Consider the following 17,298-nt stretch of genomic DNA (forward strand, 5'->3'; position numbering starts at 1 on the left):
TACTCAGAGTGTACGAGAAACGTGGCATCAACAGGATATGCAGCTCGGGGACAGGAGGGCTGAGCAGGCTAAATTTAGCAACGACGGTTCACCTGAGAGTTTTCAGTTCTGACATCCTGGATGTGCAATGTTTTAGATCAGTCAAAACTTAAAATGTACATTAATGGAAATAAACACACATTATTACACATATCATGCACAAAGAGCATCAATTAAAAAGCTGCACACTTCAGCTCGAGGGTGGAAGAAAGAATGAAGGGCCTCTCTCTTCTTTTTTCTCCTCGCTCAACGTGACGTTCTGCTCATAATTTGGAGGCGGAGACTAAGACTGGCTCTGCCCGTCTTGTGATTGGCTGCTTTCAACACCATCACACATAACCAGTCTCATTGAACTTTGATTGACAGCTTCGGTTACATGAAGCCTGCTGTTGGGCTCAGTGCAACAGATGTCTGTTAGCGTGATAGTTGTTTGGTGTTTTATCTTCGTGAAGTTCTTGATGAGAGCGACAGAGAAAGATGAGGAAGAGGAGTTATTGTTTGAACAGGAAAGTGATTTAGTTTGCAGCTATGGAGAACTGAACTCTGGTGCATTGAGAGTGAACCGAAACCCCCGTTAGCCTGTTAGCTGAAAGTGCACAATTATCCTCGTTTGTTACGAAGAAGAAGATGTACTTTATTGATCCTGGAAGGAAAATTATGTTTTTACACTCTGTGAAATCATGCAACACACACATAGGCACACATGCACAAACAGGATATGGACATGCACTTGTCCACTGCGCCTGTGTAGCTTCTACAAACTACACATCAAGCCGGTTCACTGCACAAGTATTTCATTAAATATTTCACTACAAGTACAAACATTTCATGTATTGCTTTTAAAATATATTTCCCCTCTTGCAAATACATTTTAAATGTTTTTCACAGAAGGTGAAGGCACCAATATGTGCATAAAAATCTTCAGAAAGATGCTTTTAATTTGAATTTAATATCCTTCTGATGGTTTTTATGAACATATTTATGTTTTACAAGTTCCAGATATCTGTCGACAGTTTTGAGTCTTTAAGAGGTAACACACTTCCCCCCCCCCCCCCCCCCCCCCCCCCCCCCCCCCCCACACACACACACACACACACACACACACACACACACACACACACACACAGACACACACAAACAAACGATGCATGGAAAATTCAGTGTGGCCGCGTGGTCACAGAGAGGTGTGAATCTTCGCGGTGTAGCTTCTGCTCATCTCGCTGAAAGTTAAAGAGCCGGATGCCGCGGCTGCACAAAGGCTTTTCTTCATCACTGGTGATTTCAAGTTACAGTTGATAAGATGTAAAGCACCTTTAAGACGATCTGTCTTTGGGGGAGGCCGTCACATTTGAAGCCCGAACATTTTTAATTTGACCTCCAATTTAATGATTTATTATATGGAATCAGATTTAGATCATCAACAGAGCCCAGCTCTCTCTCGTCCAGGCTGTTGGTGCATGTTGTGATTGACCTGCAGCAGTTTCCTGAGGTCAGGGGGTCAAACATGTAGTGGGAAGGGTGAGATCAAGCTCCCAGAAAGTGAGCCAAACCATTGGAGCCAATTTCCAATGATGGCCGAGCCAGGTACGGAAGAGTCATGTGACGCCATTGGGACCATATTTCAGTGAGAATACGAATAAAAAACAATAATAATCTTTATGAGTTTTCATTCTTGCAAGAAGGAGTTTTACACAGATTGGGACCGAGGGAGGACAGATGTCCATGCAGTCGTCCTTGTAGAGATCAAAGGTCAAGCAAAGACCTCGAGAAAAAAACAAGATGTTTATAGGGAAGTATAATCTAAAAAAAACAGTTCCTGAAATGTCAGACAGGTCACAACAGAATTATTTTATTACATCTGCTAATTTTTTTTCCCCATTACAGCCGAAGAAAAACTTTCTATTGGGAAAGAGACGTCAATAAATCAGCAGACTTGTTTTGCTTCATGTGCAATGACCATCTTTTGTAGGAAGTGACGTAGCCCCGCCTCCAATGCTGTATCCATTTCTATGAAACATCTATGGGTGATCAGTCCTTAACAATGCAGGATGTCGTGCGTATCGGCAAAGTGAGGTGTGGATGTCACCCAGTTTGTGATCTCTGCGGGGCGTTCCTGTCAGACACAGAGCTGCTGCAGTCTCACACCAGGACCCCGAGTCTGTAACTGCTGTTCATAAGATTGACCACACTGTCAAGCTCACAAGCTGGACCACCATATCCTCTGCTGCCCCCTGGTGGAACAATGTGCTTTAACATCCTTTGGCTTTTTCTGTAAGGCTTCACATTATTTCAGTGTTGTGTGATGTGCAGCAGCAGCTGGTCCATCTGAAACTAAGTCCCCCCCCAGTCCCCAGTCCCCTCTGATACAGGTAAGCAACCTGTACTGATCATTTGCATTTTTCTGGCGTAGCAGCAAGGGTTTCACTTTTTAGTTTGTTTTTTTTAATCAAGAAAGGAGGGAAGCCCATTAGTGCCAGTAAAACAAAATGAAAATGCAGTTTTTTTGTTTTTTTTAAGAAAAATCTAATTTGGAGTCGTAACTAACAATGAGAAAAAAAATCCAAATTGGAAGATTAAAAAGTCATAATTTTTTCATTAAAAAATCATAATTGTGAGATTTGAATCAACATGGGCAGTTTTAATTCAATGCAAAGTTTTATCCTTTTTTTTTTCTCCTGTCTTTTAAAGGCTTGCATACAGACGGACAGATAAATGCCGTGAGGAGTCGCAGATAATTCCCTCCATGAAGTAGAGTTTGTGTCACAGTTCATGAGGTGGGAGATGTGTAACACCTGCAGATTTCTCTTTTACTTTCACTTCACTTTGAATATTGCGTCATAAAAACTCAGGTGAAGCAGAAAGTGAGCAGTGAGAAAAGAAACGTTTTTAACTGGCTGTACTGTTCCTCCTGCACGCTTAACCTCCCTGGACCTGCCGCTGCCGTCTCTGGAACTTTCTCCCACAAACCCCCCGTGACACAGACCCCATCTCCAAACTCACTGTTTAAGAACCCCCCGCCCTGCAGAACTAAACATGGGTCCAGGGGGCACAGGGCCGTCTCTGTTGCCCCTCTCACCCTCTGGAACAACCCTCCAAGAAAATCCCTAAAACTCACCTCTTCAACCTCTGTATGCTCTCCTCCTCCTCCTCTTCCTCTCACTGACATTATTTATTCGTTGTTGTTTTTTCTTGTTCTTTGTTGAGCATCTTTGAGGATTCAGAAAACAGCTTGATATGTGTAATGCAACATTATTCTCATCATTTAAGAGCCTGTTTTAATAGAAAATGACCAGCAACACGAGAAACTTTGTGATTGTTTTTTTTAATGAAGCAGAAAATATCACTTGTTCATTACCAAAGAAACAAAGTTTACACTGACGTTAAAAAGTTGTGCACTGGCGACACAGAAAAAGGGAATGTGGGAGATTTGTGGGAATGACTGCGAGTCGACTCAACTAACGACCTCCGACCTGAAGGTCATCCGGACCGTGACTTAACTCCAGCTTTAATACTGTGCAACACTCTGTGGTGTCTGTGGGGCCAACAAACTGTGCGGCCTCGTTTACACGACAAACACTGAACACGGTCAACTTCCTCTTCGCGTTCCGGAAAACTTTTGAAAATAGAGGAACGTCTCCGTCGACATGGAGACCGGAAAAACGTGACTTCTCTATAAATGTAGACAATATGCACATGTCAATTCAGTTCATTCGTGTGTTTGCCATTTTTTGTTTGTTTGCATCTCACGCGTTGTTTTTCTGCAAAGTCACACTGCCATCTACTGGCCTGGTGAGGTACTGCAGAGTTACTTTTTAAAGGTTTTTAATCAATCAATCGTTGACGCCTGAACGCCACACTTTCCCTTTTCAGCGCGTCGTTCTCGTGTAAACGTGGTCGCGGTTTTTAGATGCCTTTACACGTTTGTGTCTGTAAACTATGAGCTCGCTCGACGTGTTCACTGAAAACAAGTAAGAAAAGCACGCCATTAAGAAAACACACCAGCGTGTCATCAACACGACCTCCACATCTTGAAACCAGAACATTCGTCAGACATTATAAAACACACACACACACACACACACACACACACACAGAACCCTGTCTTTATAAATCATAACAACATTTAGAACAAACAATATATTACAAATAAATTAAAAACATGAATATATTACATTAAACAACAGCGTCTCCTGACAGGTAACTTTACTGAGTTACATTCAGAAAAAAACGCCGCTTGGGGCTCAAACAGTTTTACGCTCTTTGATATCGAGGCCAAAAAAAAAACCCCAGAGGTTTTATATGAAACTACGTGAACACTTTTTTTTTTTCCTGACCACAAACCGACAGATCAGGAAAATGAATTATCGCGTGAGAGAAGGCGGTAAACATTCCCGCTGAGAGGGAAACGAAATCTCTATCTCAAAGACAAACAGAACACGAGAACTTTCAGGGCAACGTGCAGGTCAGATTATTTACTCTGCTTATTAAAACAAAGGGGAGGGAAAGTAGGCCGGTCCGGTCCTGCGTACCTGTCCTCCTCTGTGGAAAACTACATTCAGGTAATTCCTGTACTTTCTTGAACGTTCACTGGAGGCTTCGACCTGCAAGTTGCCCCGTAAGCGCCGCCTTCCAAAACATTCGTCAAACTCATTTCAGTGCTTTTTTAAAATTATTATTATTCGGCTTTTCACCTCCGACGTGAACCCTCCATCTCTGAACGCCGCTCTGGATCCAGATTCCAAAAGGTCAAACTTCTTATGAATGGCACTAAAATAAAGTTATAATACTTATCAGGTGATGTTTGTGTGAAGTCTCTTTTCTTCGAGCTCTCACGACGTTGTGCTGTAAACAGGTTTTTTTTTTTGATTATTGCTAATTGAGCCTGTTTAGTCTCTTTGATTTGCTGGTGTACCCAAATGGAATTACTTCATTTCTTAATGTGCTTTAGAAGACCGAGAAGACAACACCGCTCTACTGACAGATCGCAATAACCAGCTATCTCCACATGGGGGCGACATTGACCACAAAAGGCAGAGACAGCACTGAAAGCAGCGAGACAGAGAGCCGGCTGGAGGCCGACCTGACCTTCCCGTGCCCGTTGTTTTTGTTCCACTTGGACCCGTTTCTTTCTCGGATCCGAGGTGGCTTTGCCGGGTTGGAGGCGGGGCTAAGGGGGGCTTTATTGTTGTAAGACGGGGAGTTTGGGCCATAACCTGGCCAATCATCGTTGTACCTATCTCCATGATCGCCGCCTCCTGAGCCGCTGCCCTCCTCACCTGGAACAAGGACAAGATGCAGTTTCTGAAATCATTCTTATCCAGCAGCTTCTGATTGAAACAAATACAAAACGCTCTCACGGCACACTCACTGTCCATGAAGTCCATGTCCTGTCCGCTCTGAGCGTGTCTCAGTTTATTGGTCGCCACCCTCAGCTCCATGATCAGCTGTCTGGTCCTTATGTCTGGCCGGGCGATGTCCACCTCCACCTCAGGGTTGTTGATCTGACTCACCAGCCCGTCGCCCGTCACATCCGGGAGATACCTGAGACGACAACGAACCCAGGCATTCGTGAAAAGAAGCAAAAGGCGTGGACAGATCCTCTCACAGCAGCGTCGACTTTATGATGAACAGGAGACACGCCTCGAGACAGTGGAGCCATGAAGGATGTGCGGTGGTTGAAGTGACCTTGCTGACTTGCATCAAAACTTTAAATGTTGCAGCTACAATATGAGAGACACTAAATCATCGATTATGTCGCCTCTCTCTCTCTTTCCTCACTCAACACACACAGACACACACATGAGCGTACGGTGCCCGGATACGTGGTCATAGGCTGTTTCTGTTTGCATAGAAGCAGACCCACGTGATGAGCGTCAGGGTCACTGCTGGTGGGCACGCTCCTGAACCCCTCCCTCCAATCCTCTTATCTCACCTCCCTCGGGTCTGCCCATTCCAGCAGCGGCCTTCGTTAGTGACGTCCGCAGCCGTCTTCTCATCGTTGCAGATGGTGTGTGGGAGGGACACCCAGAAGCCACGCATGGGCCGCAGTCGCTCCTTCAGCTCTGTAACCTGCGGGCGGGGAGGCGGAAAGAAACTGGGCATGACTCAGAGCTGCTGTTAAAATATCCTTGTTTGGTACGGCTGGCTGGAGGAAGCATATTGACGACTGACACGACTCATGGTCAGTCTTTTCTGTTTTATAAATAGATACACCTCCGGCTCCTCGTTCTGCCTCCTCTGCTCGCCGCTCTCATCTATTTTTCCAGCACTTTTATCACTCTGTGGTCACAGGAGAACGTCTGGGCTCTGACTGCTGCTCTCTTTATTATTACCTTCTTCTTTCACCACGCAGAGACCGATGTCACCGTTAATCATCCGCTGTTTGCCCTCTGCTCCTCTGTGTGTGTGTGTGTGTGTGTGTGTGTGTGTGTGTGTGTGTGTTTGTGTGTGTGTGTGCTGCTAGTTCATGTGGAAACTAAATGTTTCAGATGTTACAGTCGCAACATGTTTTTTAACATGCAAACTAACCTGCATCAAACTCGCTTTAAAAGATTTATTTATTTATTTATCGACCTTTTGGCTTATTACAGTTCCAGGAATCGTTTATCAGACGCTTTTATCCAACGTGACGAACATCAGAGAGTCAGAACACAAGCGAGGATCTCGAGAGGAGGAGACAACGTCAGCAAGTTCAAACAAAACGGCTTACGTGGGTGCTGACAGGAAGTGACCAGAGGCGGAGCTACATCAGCAGCTGTTCTTGACACTTCTACTCAGCATCAAAATCATCCTGAGACCTACCGGAGGGGCTTCGAGAGGGGCTCAGGCGGCGCTCGCCGGACTAGAATAGACCCGAGCTCTATTCTCCGCAAATGAGTCCAGGGGCCGCCAGGACGAGCCGTGCATCTATCAAATCAGGAGCATTCAAAGAGGATAAGTCACCTATTGCGTAACCTAGAGTGGGTGGAGCCCACTCCTCAGAGGGTAGACGAGTACTCGTCCTCGCCTGAAGCGGTGGAGACGTTCAGCGAGTCTGAAGCGGTTCTAAGACTGCCAACAGCATGAACACGTTTAGAAAAGGTTCTAGGAGTGACATGATGAAAACGTGTTTGCGTGTTGCTCACCAGCCGGTCCAGGTTCGTGCCTGCAGCCGTCGTGGGTTTCTCCTCCGGGGTGTAGGTGCGGAAGGGCCTCCTGTTGCCCCCGGACTCTTTGGGGGAGCGTTTGGATCTTCCCGGAGCTGGTCTTGGGTTTCCACAACCTTGAAACACCTGAGGTAAACAACAACAACAACAACAATAAATATGAGTATAAACAGCCGTACATGGTCTTCGTTAAGCCAGCCTTAGTTTAAGCTTGGAGATCAAACCTGAGGAACAGACTGTGGTTTTTTCTTTTACACACTCTCTGCTGGTGAAAGGCAGCGAAACACTCGAAGCTTTAAAGGAAAAGAACTGCCTGTTCCTAACAGCACTGCCACCACGAATCTTCTCCGTTTCCTGAGAGATGTGAGAGTCTCTCTGTTGGAGGATAAACTGCTGGGACGTCTGCCATGTTTTGTGAGGACCGCGAGATTGACAGGTGGATTGGTGCAGCGTTAGAAGTAATAAAAAAAGCGTGGTAACAAAACATCGTGCTTAAGAGGCTGAAGGCATTTACCGCTCCGTCTTCATTCACACCCTCACCTGTGCTCATGAGCTTTAGGTAGTGACACAAAGAATAAGGTGGTGGCAAGCGACTGACGGTGTCTGGACTCAGCCTCCAAGAGCTCAGACATTTGGAGGAGGAGCTCAGACATTTAGGGGAGGAGCTCAGACATTTGGAGGAGGAGCTCAGACATTTAGGGGAGGAGCTCAGACATTTAGGGGAGGAGCTCAGACATTTAGGGGGAGGAGCTCAGACATTTAGGGGAGGAGCTCAGACATTTAGGAGGAGGAGCTCAGACATTTAGGGGAGGAGCTCAGACATTTGGAGGAGGAGCTCAGACATTTAGGAGGAGGAGCTCAGACATTTAGGGGAGGAGCTCAGATATGTAGGGGGAGGAGCTCAGACATTTAGGGGAGAAGCTCAGACATTTGGAGGAGGAGCTCAGACATTGAAGGGGGAGGAGCTCAGACATTTAGGGGAGGAGCTAAGATATTTAGGGGGAGGGGCTCAGACATTTGGGGAGGGGCTCAAACATTGAGGGGGAGGAGCTCAGACATTTGGAGGAGGAGCTCAGACATTTAGGGGAGGATCTCAGACATTTAGAAGGAGGAGCTCAGACATTTGGGAGGGAGGCTCAGACATTGAGGGGCTTCTTTGCATCTAAAGGAGCGAGCTGAGGTGATTCAGGCATCTCCTTGACGGTTTGATGTCGTGTTAAACTGGTCTTGCTCTCAAGATAACTTTTTGAAGGCCTCATCTCAAACGTCAAATCATTTTTACTTGTCTTGTCTCTGCGTCAGACTTTAAAATCAAGACCTCCTCTCTATCCCTGAATGTCTCAGTCTTGTTCTTGGTAAGTGGTTTTTCTTTTTGTATTGACCTTCACTCTTATTTTTCCTGCGTTATCTCGACACATTAAAACATATTAGAGGGTTAGGGTTCAACGTGCAGCAGTACGAGTTGTCTTTGAGTCTTCTTGCCTTGGTCGAGATGCTGACGCTGTTCTCCTGCATGTTCATGATGGCCTCCGACACTTTCACAGAGATGGAGTCAGACGCCAGCTCCATGTTGAACGGGCCCTCCAGCTTCTCGGAAACCTGGTACAGAGCATCTGATGGAGGACAGACGGGGAAACAAAAAACAGAGATGCGACAAAGTTTACTACGTGATGGGATCAGGGAGGGGTCACGTGAACAGAAGTTTAATGACCAAAGAAAAGTTGTCAGGGAGATTACAGAAGAATTAGACGGGGTAGTGGTGGCAGATGAAGGTGAAAAGTGTTCAGGTGTGGTACACATGGAAAGGTAAGAGGAAGCACTGCACGGGAAAAGGAAGGCAGGAAGGAAAGGGTTGGAGGAAAGGAGAAAGGAAACAGATCGATTGTGAAGGAGCAGAGCAGCATGAATGATTAATGGAGGAGGAATTCATTAGAGGAGTGAGAAGTCAAAGAGAGACACAGGGCAATAAAGAGGAAGTCTGCTTCACGAACAAAAGTCCTGTCTCTCTTTAAGGACGGACAAATTAGGACACCCACCAATGAAATTGTTCCACTCTGTGTCCAGGTCGGCCTGATTGGCCAGGCAGCCCTTCATCACGTTAAGACAGAGCGAGTGGCAGGGTCGCAGGGAGGGCATGCCTCGACAAAGGGGGCAGTACCACTGACGCATCAGCCCACGCACGCACTCCGCGTCTGCAGTCAGCTGTCGAAGCAACGAGCGGGGAAACGGTGTGAGGAAGAAAAACAACAACATCACACGTCGGCAGCAGCAACAAACACCGTCAGAGAAGAGAAGAGAAGAGGAGAGGTTGTGTTTGCTCTTCGTTTGTTTCAGTAACATCGGCAAAAAGGCTGAGTGCCTTTTACAGGTGTGGAGAAGTAGCTGATTATTCTTCTCCTCTTTGAACATGTACGGGTCGAAGCTCGATCCAAAGGCAGCCGGACTCGATCGAAGATCTTGAAGATGTTTCCCCTCTCCTCCTCTGAGAGCGAGAATCACCAACCGACAACGCTGCTTTGATTTCTCTCTCTCAAAACAACTGAAACCAAACCTTGGAAACACGTGACCTCAACGCAGACGACGGATGTTCAAGACTCGAGGCGCGTCCTAGAGCGCAGTCATCACAAGCATGCATAAAGTGTGTTTTAAATATGGGACCTTTAAGGTTAGACAGCAGAAAAGCAAAGAGGAAACACTCACCTTTGTTGCTTTGTTAACGATATCCCGACCAGTAGCCAAAGCCTGGGAAAGAGACCTGGCTGCGATGAACGCCCTCGACACCTGAGTTTGGATGAGAACAGACACTGATTACCGTGCACATCTGGACAGTGTGTTAGTTCTATGTTAACGTATTTCTACCTGAAGCTACATACCTGTACACGCAGTTTGCGAGGCACATCCCCGAATGGCTGCAGCTGCTCGGCGTGTTTGCTGACACACTCCAGGTAGTCCTCGCTGAACTGGTACTGGGGGTTCACCAGAGAGAAGACCCGCTCCACCAGCCTGGACCAGAAGTCTGAGAGCACCTCAGAGAGACTTACGCTGCCCCCTGTGGACACCAGAGCAGCTGTGAGAGACTGTCTGCATGCTTGGATACAAAAGACGGTTCATGTCCACGGTTTGGGAAAAGACGGGGATATGGCAAAGTACTGTATCAGCTGTCCCACACAGGCTGCCTTACAGGGAAATGAAGGGGTTAATTTAAAAGCTTCAACATGTCCGAGGAAGCTCGGGAAAAACACGGTGAATTGGCTGGAAGATAACGAGCTTGACCTCGCAGAAAACATTCAGCTTCGTCCTGCTGCTGGAGCAGCTGCGGCTCACAGGAAGCAAAATCCTTATCACCTGTTTGAAGCCCGTCGTAAAAAGTAAACAGCTTCTGCTAAAAGATCCAATTAAATCAAATTTGAAAAATTAACTTGGGATGAACGCCATGTCGAGACTTTTTCATCACCTGGGGAAGCAACAGGAAGTGACCAGAGGTCTAATGTTAATACTGTATATAGTCATCAACAACAACAACATCGACAGAGTTCAAATAAAGGACTCTACAGATCGAATGGAGGTCGGTAGTTCTTTTCACCACCGGGGGGCGACAGAGGTCAAAAAGGCACAATTTTAAGCACCAGTATGCTGTACCCTCACAATGCTAGTGAGTGGTTTACAAAACATGAGGAGTGTGCAGGAGTTTCCGCAATCAATGCCTTAGAAAATGTCTTATGAGATATATGTGCACAATATTTATTTACAGCTGAGAGAAATAACAAGAGAGAATCTACAACGTAAAGAAAACGACTTATTTTGGAGGTCATCAGCCGAGGAGTTTGGGAACCCCTGAGTCAAGTGGAAGATTACGCTCCTCTCCCATTCTGCAGTCTACTATACAGACTCAATATATGCCGTTTGGCTGACTAAGCAGCGACAGCCTGCGGATAGACTCGCCAGCGAGTGGCTGTCATGCCAGAACAGAGCGATGGGAAACAGAAATAGAAACAGTCAGCTGTGGGATTTCCAAATCTTTCCTTTTTTTTCTGCATTATCTTCCTGGCATCTCAATTCTCCTCGGAAGTCAATTCTGCCTCTTTTCTGCTGTCCTCATAAAATTACACTAAACCACCCACTGCAAAGAAAAAGTATCTCAGAACTTAACAGACTTTAATCAGAAAGCTGCCAAATACTTCAATCGATCTCTGCTTCAATAACTCGTCTTAAATGTGTCTGAATGCAATCTATCATAAAGTTCCAATCAGTCAGATGAGTAGTGAATGAAATGATAAAGCTCTCTTGCTCTTTGATCAGACATGAAGGAAACCTGCTGTGTTGAAGCTTCTCTGACAACAATGCAGCAGCCAGTATGTCCTCCTTCTAACTTTAGATTCTGCTCCTGAATGCTCTGGATTTGATTGGACCAGAGAAGGTAGGCGGGGCTTTGAAGGCCGTTTTGGACGCCCCTGGGTTTGCCAGATATGAGAGCAGTTATCAGGTCAACACTGATAAACAGAGGCTAAACACTGAAGCTACAGTGTCCACCACATGCTGACCTGTGTGAGAAGGAGGGGGGCAGACAGCTCACTGTGGTGATTAGAGTTTAGACTGCAGTACTCATTTTAAACACTAGGGGTCAGCGTTACAGATTGCTCCTTTATGAGAATGGATAGGGCATTGAGAGGCCATCTTTTTATTTTCTATGCCAAATTCAATTTGTACAACTTTGCAAACTCATCAGTCTGTCTGAACACGAATGATGGCGGTTCGGCGACAGAGGTGAGGTGCGTTACACAAACCTGAATAGTATCTGCGCAGCTCCACAAACAGCTCCTGGAAGACGTGTGCATTCTGGGTGAAGAGCCGGCCGTAGGTCTTGGTAAACATCTGGTTCATGGACTTCTCTGACAAGTCTATAAGCTCCCTGAAGAACTCTGCAGAGGGATGGAAAAAAAAAAAAGGATAAGCTATAAATCTGTCACCCACCTCCTATTTGCCTCTAATATCTTGGCCGGTTTTCCACCTATGTGGGCGCACAGGCGGCCCCCTCCCATCCAAGATGAACAGCTCACAGGGACAGTTACATCAGATCCTGCATGCTGGTAAACGAGTGTAACAACATGTACTCTATTTAGGACTCATATGCAGTCTCCCACTCCTTCGACGTGTTTAAATGATTCATCGCGTACATTATATAAAAGGATGAGGAGGGGAAGAAAAAAAGGTGATAGCAGTCAACAGCAGGTAGAAGGAGAAAGTGTAAAATCTAAGCTGTGGCCGCTACAGACCTACAGCCATGCATGCAAAATGCAAGACAGCGTGGGCTGAATCCTCCGAAACAGTCATTAAAGACGGCGGTAACTTTCCTACACTGAAACCTTTGATTAAAGGGGCATTACACCTCATTTAAGCAGAGAGGTACGTTCTTTGGCCGTGGTGAGATTCCCAGAAGACTTTGATTTAGGTCTATGGTCACAGCACTGATGATGTCATAATGATGTCAGCAGGTTACAGATGCCCGATGTCTTCCCTATATTTAGTATTATCCTACTTTCCCATGTTTCTCTCTCTAGTCTGTCTACAAACTCGATCAATGATGAGAAAAGTCCATCCTCTCCGTCTTCTGCCTGCTCCACTTCTCAGAAAATGTGTGCTCAAATAGGCCGTTTGGAGATTTTCCCTTCATGACATCACAAAGGGCAGTAGCCCCTTGCTCAAACAGGCCGTTTAGAGATGTTCCCTTCATGACATCACAAAGGGCAGTAGCCCCTCCCCCAGGTGGGTGACACTCCCACAGCTAGGTGTTTGTTCTGCCCTCTGAGTCTGCCTTCTCACCGTAAACAATAGGACATGGAGCCAGAAAGCAGCGAGTAAACACCCGAGCCCTTCCAGAGAGGGGGCGTGGTCAGACACAGCTCATTTACATATTTAAAGCTACAGACACAGAAACAACCTGTTCTGAGCAGGGCTGAAATAGAGGGGTTTATAGACATGATCAAATACAGGATCAGAGTGGATTTACAACAACACACTTCACACACATGATGAAGAGGAGCTCTGAGACTTATTGAAGAGGAGAAGAATATGTGACCTTTAAAGAACTACAAGTCAGGATATCTCAACCTGTGCTGCTTCAGAACTGATCTGTCTCTTGTGAGTTGACTAAGTTTATATAACTCAAAATTAGCCGCGGTCGACTCGAGTCGAGTTAATTAAAAATAAATAAAATACAGCTAAGAGCTTTGCAGTGTGTACGCATCGCTGCTTTCAACTGCCAATGTCAATTTTGCCTCCCAGATACCGGACCATCTGAGAGGAACTGTGCAGGCGGAGATCCTAAATAGATTTTTAATCAGCTGTCACTCAAAGTGGGTAGATGGGAAGGGCGAGACCAGGAGACCAGTGCGGTTAGTGCTGCTTCAAATGTCCCTGTTCAGGCTTCATAAGGGATGCTTTTTTTATTATTATTATTACAGACCACACAACGTTTCAGAGAGCACGACTGATAAGTCAGGGTCGGCCTCTCACCATCAAACCTGCGGTGTCTCTGGGTAAAGGTAGTCAGAAGGAACTGGCTGTTTTCTTCGACCGCTTTAAGGAAGTCCCTCTCGCTCTGGAGGGCCAGCGTCTCCTCCATCTGACTGGAGCAGCAGGTGTAGTCCTGAGGGCAGAGCCGAAGGTGCTCACCTGGAAGATTAAAAAAAACAAGTTTGGGGAAAAAAAGTGGAGAAATAACATCAACAGGGAATTATCACAGGGGCACCGGGAACATAGTGGTAAGTACCCGCCTGATGCACGGAGTCTGTGGTCCTTTAAGCGGATTGTCCGGGTTCAAATCTATCCACTATCCCATCTTTAAAATTAAGGCATAAAAACCCCCCAAAGAGGTAGAAATAATAGTGATTATTAGACCTGAACACACACACACACACACACACACACACACAGACACATGAGGTCTGTCCTCAATCAGAGTCTTTTATCAGGTCAACAGATTTTATGGGAGAGACGATTCTTCCTGTGTGCAGGAAATCTTATCAAAGATAAAAAGGTGTGATGGAAAAGAGGGATTGTAATTTCCCTGCATGAATTATTCAGCTTCAAATCGGTCTTTCTTTGTCAGCTCAGGTTGGCTCTTTGATATGTCAGAGAGGTAATGATATGCAAACGACAACCAGGGGAGGAAGACAAAAAGAAAACACACAGCAGCAGCAACCGCCGCCGCCGCCGCACGCTGAACGAGGAACACGGGTTAAAATCTGTGTTTCTGTCATCTTAAACACACTCTGAATAGTACTGCTGATACTACAGTGAGGGAAAGTGTCATTCTCAACTCCACCCTCGCTCATGTTCGTCTCTTTCGCCTCCTTTTGTTCTCGCTGTGTGTCTCACTATATTAGCCCTCTCTCATCCCTCTATTTCCATTTCTAAACTGCCTCTCTTCATCCTTAGCTCTCCCGGCCATCTGCTCCCCTGGCCCACGGGACAGTGAGCCAAGACTCAGGCAGTGATAGCCCAACACAAACACACACTCACACACCAGACACACACACACACACGCACAATCAATCAATACTGCAGTTGGGACTCACACACAGAGAGCAGAGCTCCCCCAAAATAATCCTCAGAAATCTGCAAGCTCTGGGATTTTGCACTTATATTTTAGACAGTGTGCAGATGAAGCTGCAGATCTATCTGGTGCTAACACACTAACAGAGACACACACACACACACACACACACACTCACTTTCTCACTGCTTTACATGCAAAGCTGAACCTCTGCAAAGTGGGCAACATTTTCAGACCCTTTTTAAGTGATCCAGAATTTACTCCCTCACATTTAAACGCCCCCATGCTGATGTCTTTATCCCAGCCTGGGAACAAAACTTTACATTACTCAAAATGCAGCAGACTGAATTCCACACACTATTTTTAAATCCTGCAGATGAGATTATCACAGTGAGTAGAGCCTATGGGTGCATGCAGGGGATTTACCAGTGGGGCAGTAGGCAAAGACTAATTAGGGGCGAGGTTCTTTGTTGCACCGGTGTTGGCAATTTGCTCATCCCCTTAATCATCCTATTTAAACGGCACAGAGGGGAGGAGGAGGGGGCTGGGTGTAATTTGTTTTAAACCACCCTGCCTTATTTCTCTTGAGGGGGAAACTCGCTATGATCTCTCACATTGTGTCCCAGGTGCAGATGGAGCAGTGTAAAGCCACCTTGCATTTTATTGGATATCGTGAAAAGGTTCATATTCTGCTAAAGTTCCCCTTCAGAATATTTTGGGTGGTGAGCAGCCAGTTTACAGCGACCTTAATCAAGCAAGAGAAAGATGAGTGACTCACTTCTGGGGATATTCTAACTCATATTTCATTATAAAACAGATATAATAACCGAAAAAGATCGGACTGGTGAGCAGTTTCATTTTTTTTTTTTTTAAATTTTGCAAGCCAGGTGCAGAGTCTTACCGGAGATTTGAGTCATCGGTGCAGTCCCTGTGCTGTACCCCTTCTCTGAGTACACCTGCCGGGTGTCGGCGCAGCTCCTCCCCGCTGAAGCCATGGGGCTCCGGGTCCCCGAAAGTGCAAACGCCGCGCAGAACAGAACCAGCAGCGGATACCTGGAGATGCATAGTCGGGAATCCATCCTGCACCGCGGGGGACTCAGACACTGACAGCAGAGCAGAGGGCGGGGGGGTCTAAGAAACCAGACTGAGGGTGCAGCTCCTTTATAAATAAATGAATGAGTGGCCGGTTTGAAAGCACGCAAAAGTCCAAAGAGTATCCCAAATCGTCAGTGGTTTAAATGACTCATAGCTCTCCCCTCCTGATGATGAGTGCAATTAACAGATGCATCCGGGATGTTCTGTCTCATCACGCATATGTTTCCACCGACCGTGTGCAGTTAATTTGTCCTCCCGGGGAGATGTGAAGGGAGTGAATGAATGGGTCTCTCCCGACCCTCCTCATCCAGCAGCAGCAGCCTGGCTGTCAAGACAACGTGAGTTAGCAGCGTTACGCCGGGGAAGATGATGGTTTTTCAAAATAAAAGTAAAGTTTTGCGGGGAAGTGGTGTTCTTCTTCATAGATGGGACTCACTAAAAAACCCAATTCAACAAAATCAAATTTTTTATTGTTTAATGGTGTTTGTTTACCTTTGCATTGTTGTGGAATTCCCCTGAGATTGTTTCACATCTTAATGCTCTGTATCATTTTAAATCTGCAGATAAGCCCACCTACGGACAGTCTAGTTTATTTGAATCTGGGACAGTGTGCAAACAGTTTCTTCAAAGCAAATGTAGCCAGACAATTTCTATCAGCTGTTCCTATATGCTTGTGATATCAGGGTGCATACAGAGCTTGTAATCCCTCACACATTTTATGATTTGACAGTGGGTCAACCTTGAACCCTCACAGATTTAAACATTGTGGACATTGAGATTTGGCCCTAGTTTACCTATACTGGTATATCCACTCAGGATCCTTTCTTTGAACCCACGGTCAGCCTCAGCCTTCATCAAACCCAGACTTCCATCATTAGAAACAGGCCGTGAGTATGAATCCATCCTTGACCGTTTGCTGCATGTCGTTCCCCCTCTCTCTCCCCTCACAAATGTTCCCTGTCTCTCTTCAGCTGCTTTACCCAATGAAAGTAAATATCACTCAACAATATAAGTACAAAATAAAAGAGACGGATAGGAAGGGCTTCAAGAGTTTAAAAAACAAAACTCTCTTGGTGGCTGGATGACAAAAAAATTCCTGTGACAAAATTGTATATCCTAACATATTGGTGTCTCACCAGCACGGTTTCTCCAATTGCTTGTCACAAAAGACAATCTAAGACAGCCTTTTTTTTTTTTACACAGTTTTCTAATTGGTCACTGTTTCAATGCTCAAATGTTTTTACAGCAATAATCAATCTTGCAAGCAGTTTTACGAAAAGGTGTCTGACATTGTTGAGAAGTGTGTGTGTAGGGGGGGCATTGTTCAGTCCAAATGTGTTCAGTAGTAGAAGCTTTATTTTGAAGGTTGGCGCCGGAAGTTTTGGGTTTAACTCTGCTTGAATTGATTCTTGATACAGCAGCCTATCAAACGAACAATGAATCAACCGAGACCAACAGGGAGGG

General features: G+C 45.8%; 1 protein-coding gene across 1 annotated transcript; it reads right to left on the reverse strand.

The window, feature by feature from the left end:
- Positions 1-3,867: 3,867 nt before the first annotated feature.
- On the reverse strand, positions 3,868-16,066 carry gpc2 (glypican 2). The gene is made up of 11 exons (XM_079353038.1): positions 15,641-16,066; positions 13,698-13,856; positions 11,969-12,103; positions 10,058-10,233; positions 9,885-9,965; positions 9,221-9,386; positions 8,667-8,797; positions 7,164-7,310; positions 5,972-6,108; positions 5,408-5,580; positions 3,868-5,315 (listed from the first exon to the last, which is right to left on the reverse strand). The coding sequence occupies exons 1-11, from the start codon at positions 15,816-15,818 to the stop codon at positions 5,035-5,037; spliced, it is 1,764 nt and encodes a 587-aa protein (XP_079209164.1). The 5' UTR covers positions 15,819-16,066; the 3' UTR covers positions 3,868-5,034.
- Positions 16,067-17,298: the final 1,232 nt, after the last annotated feature.

Source organism: Symphodus melops, assembly GCF_947650265.1.
Source record: "Symphodus melops genome assembly, chromosome: 9".
In the NCBI taxonomy this organism is placed as follows: domain Eukaryota; kingdom Metazoa; phylum Chordata; class Actinopteri; order Labriformes; family Labridae; genus Symphodus; species Symphodus melops.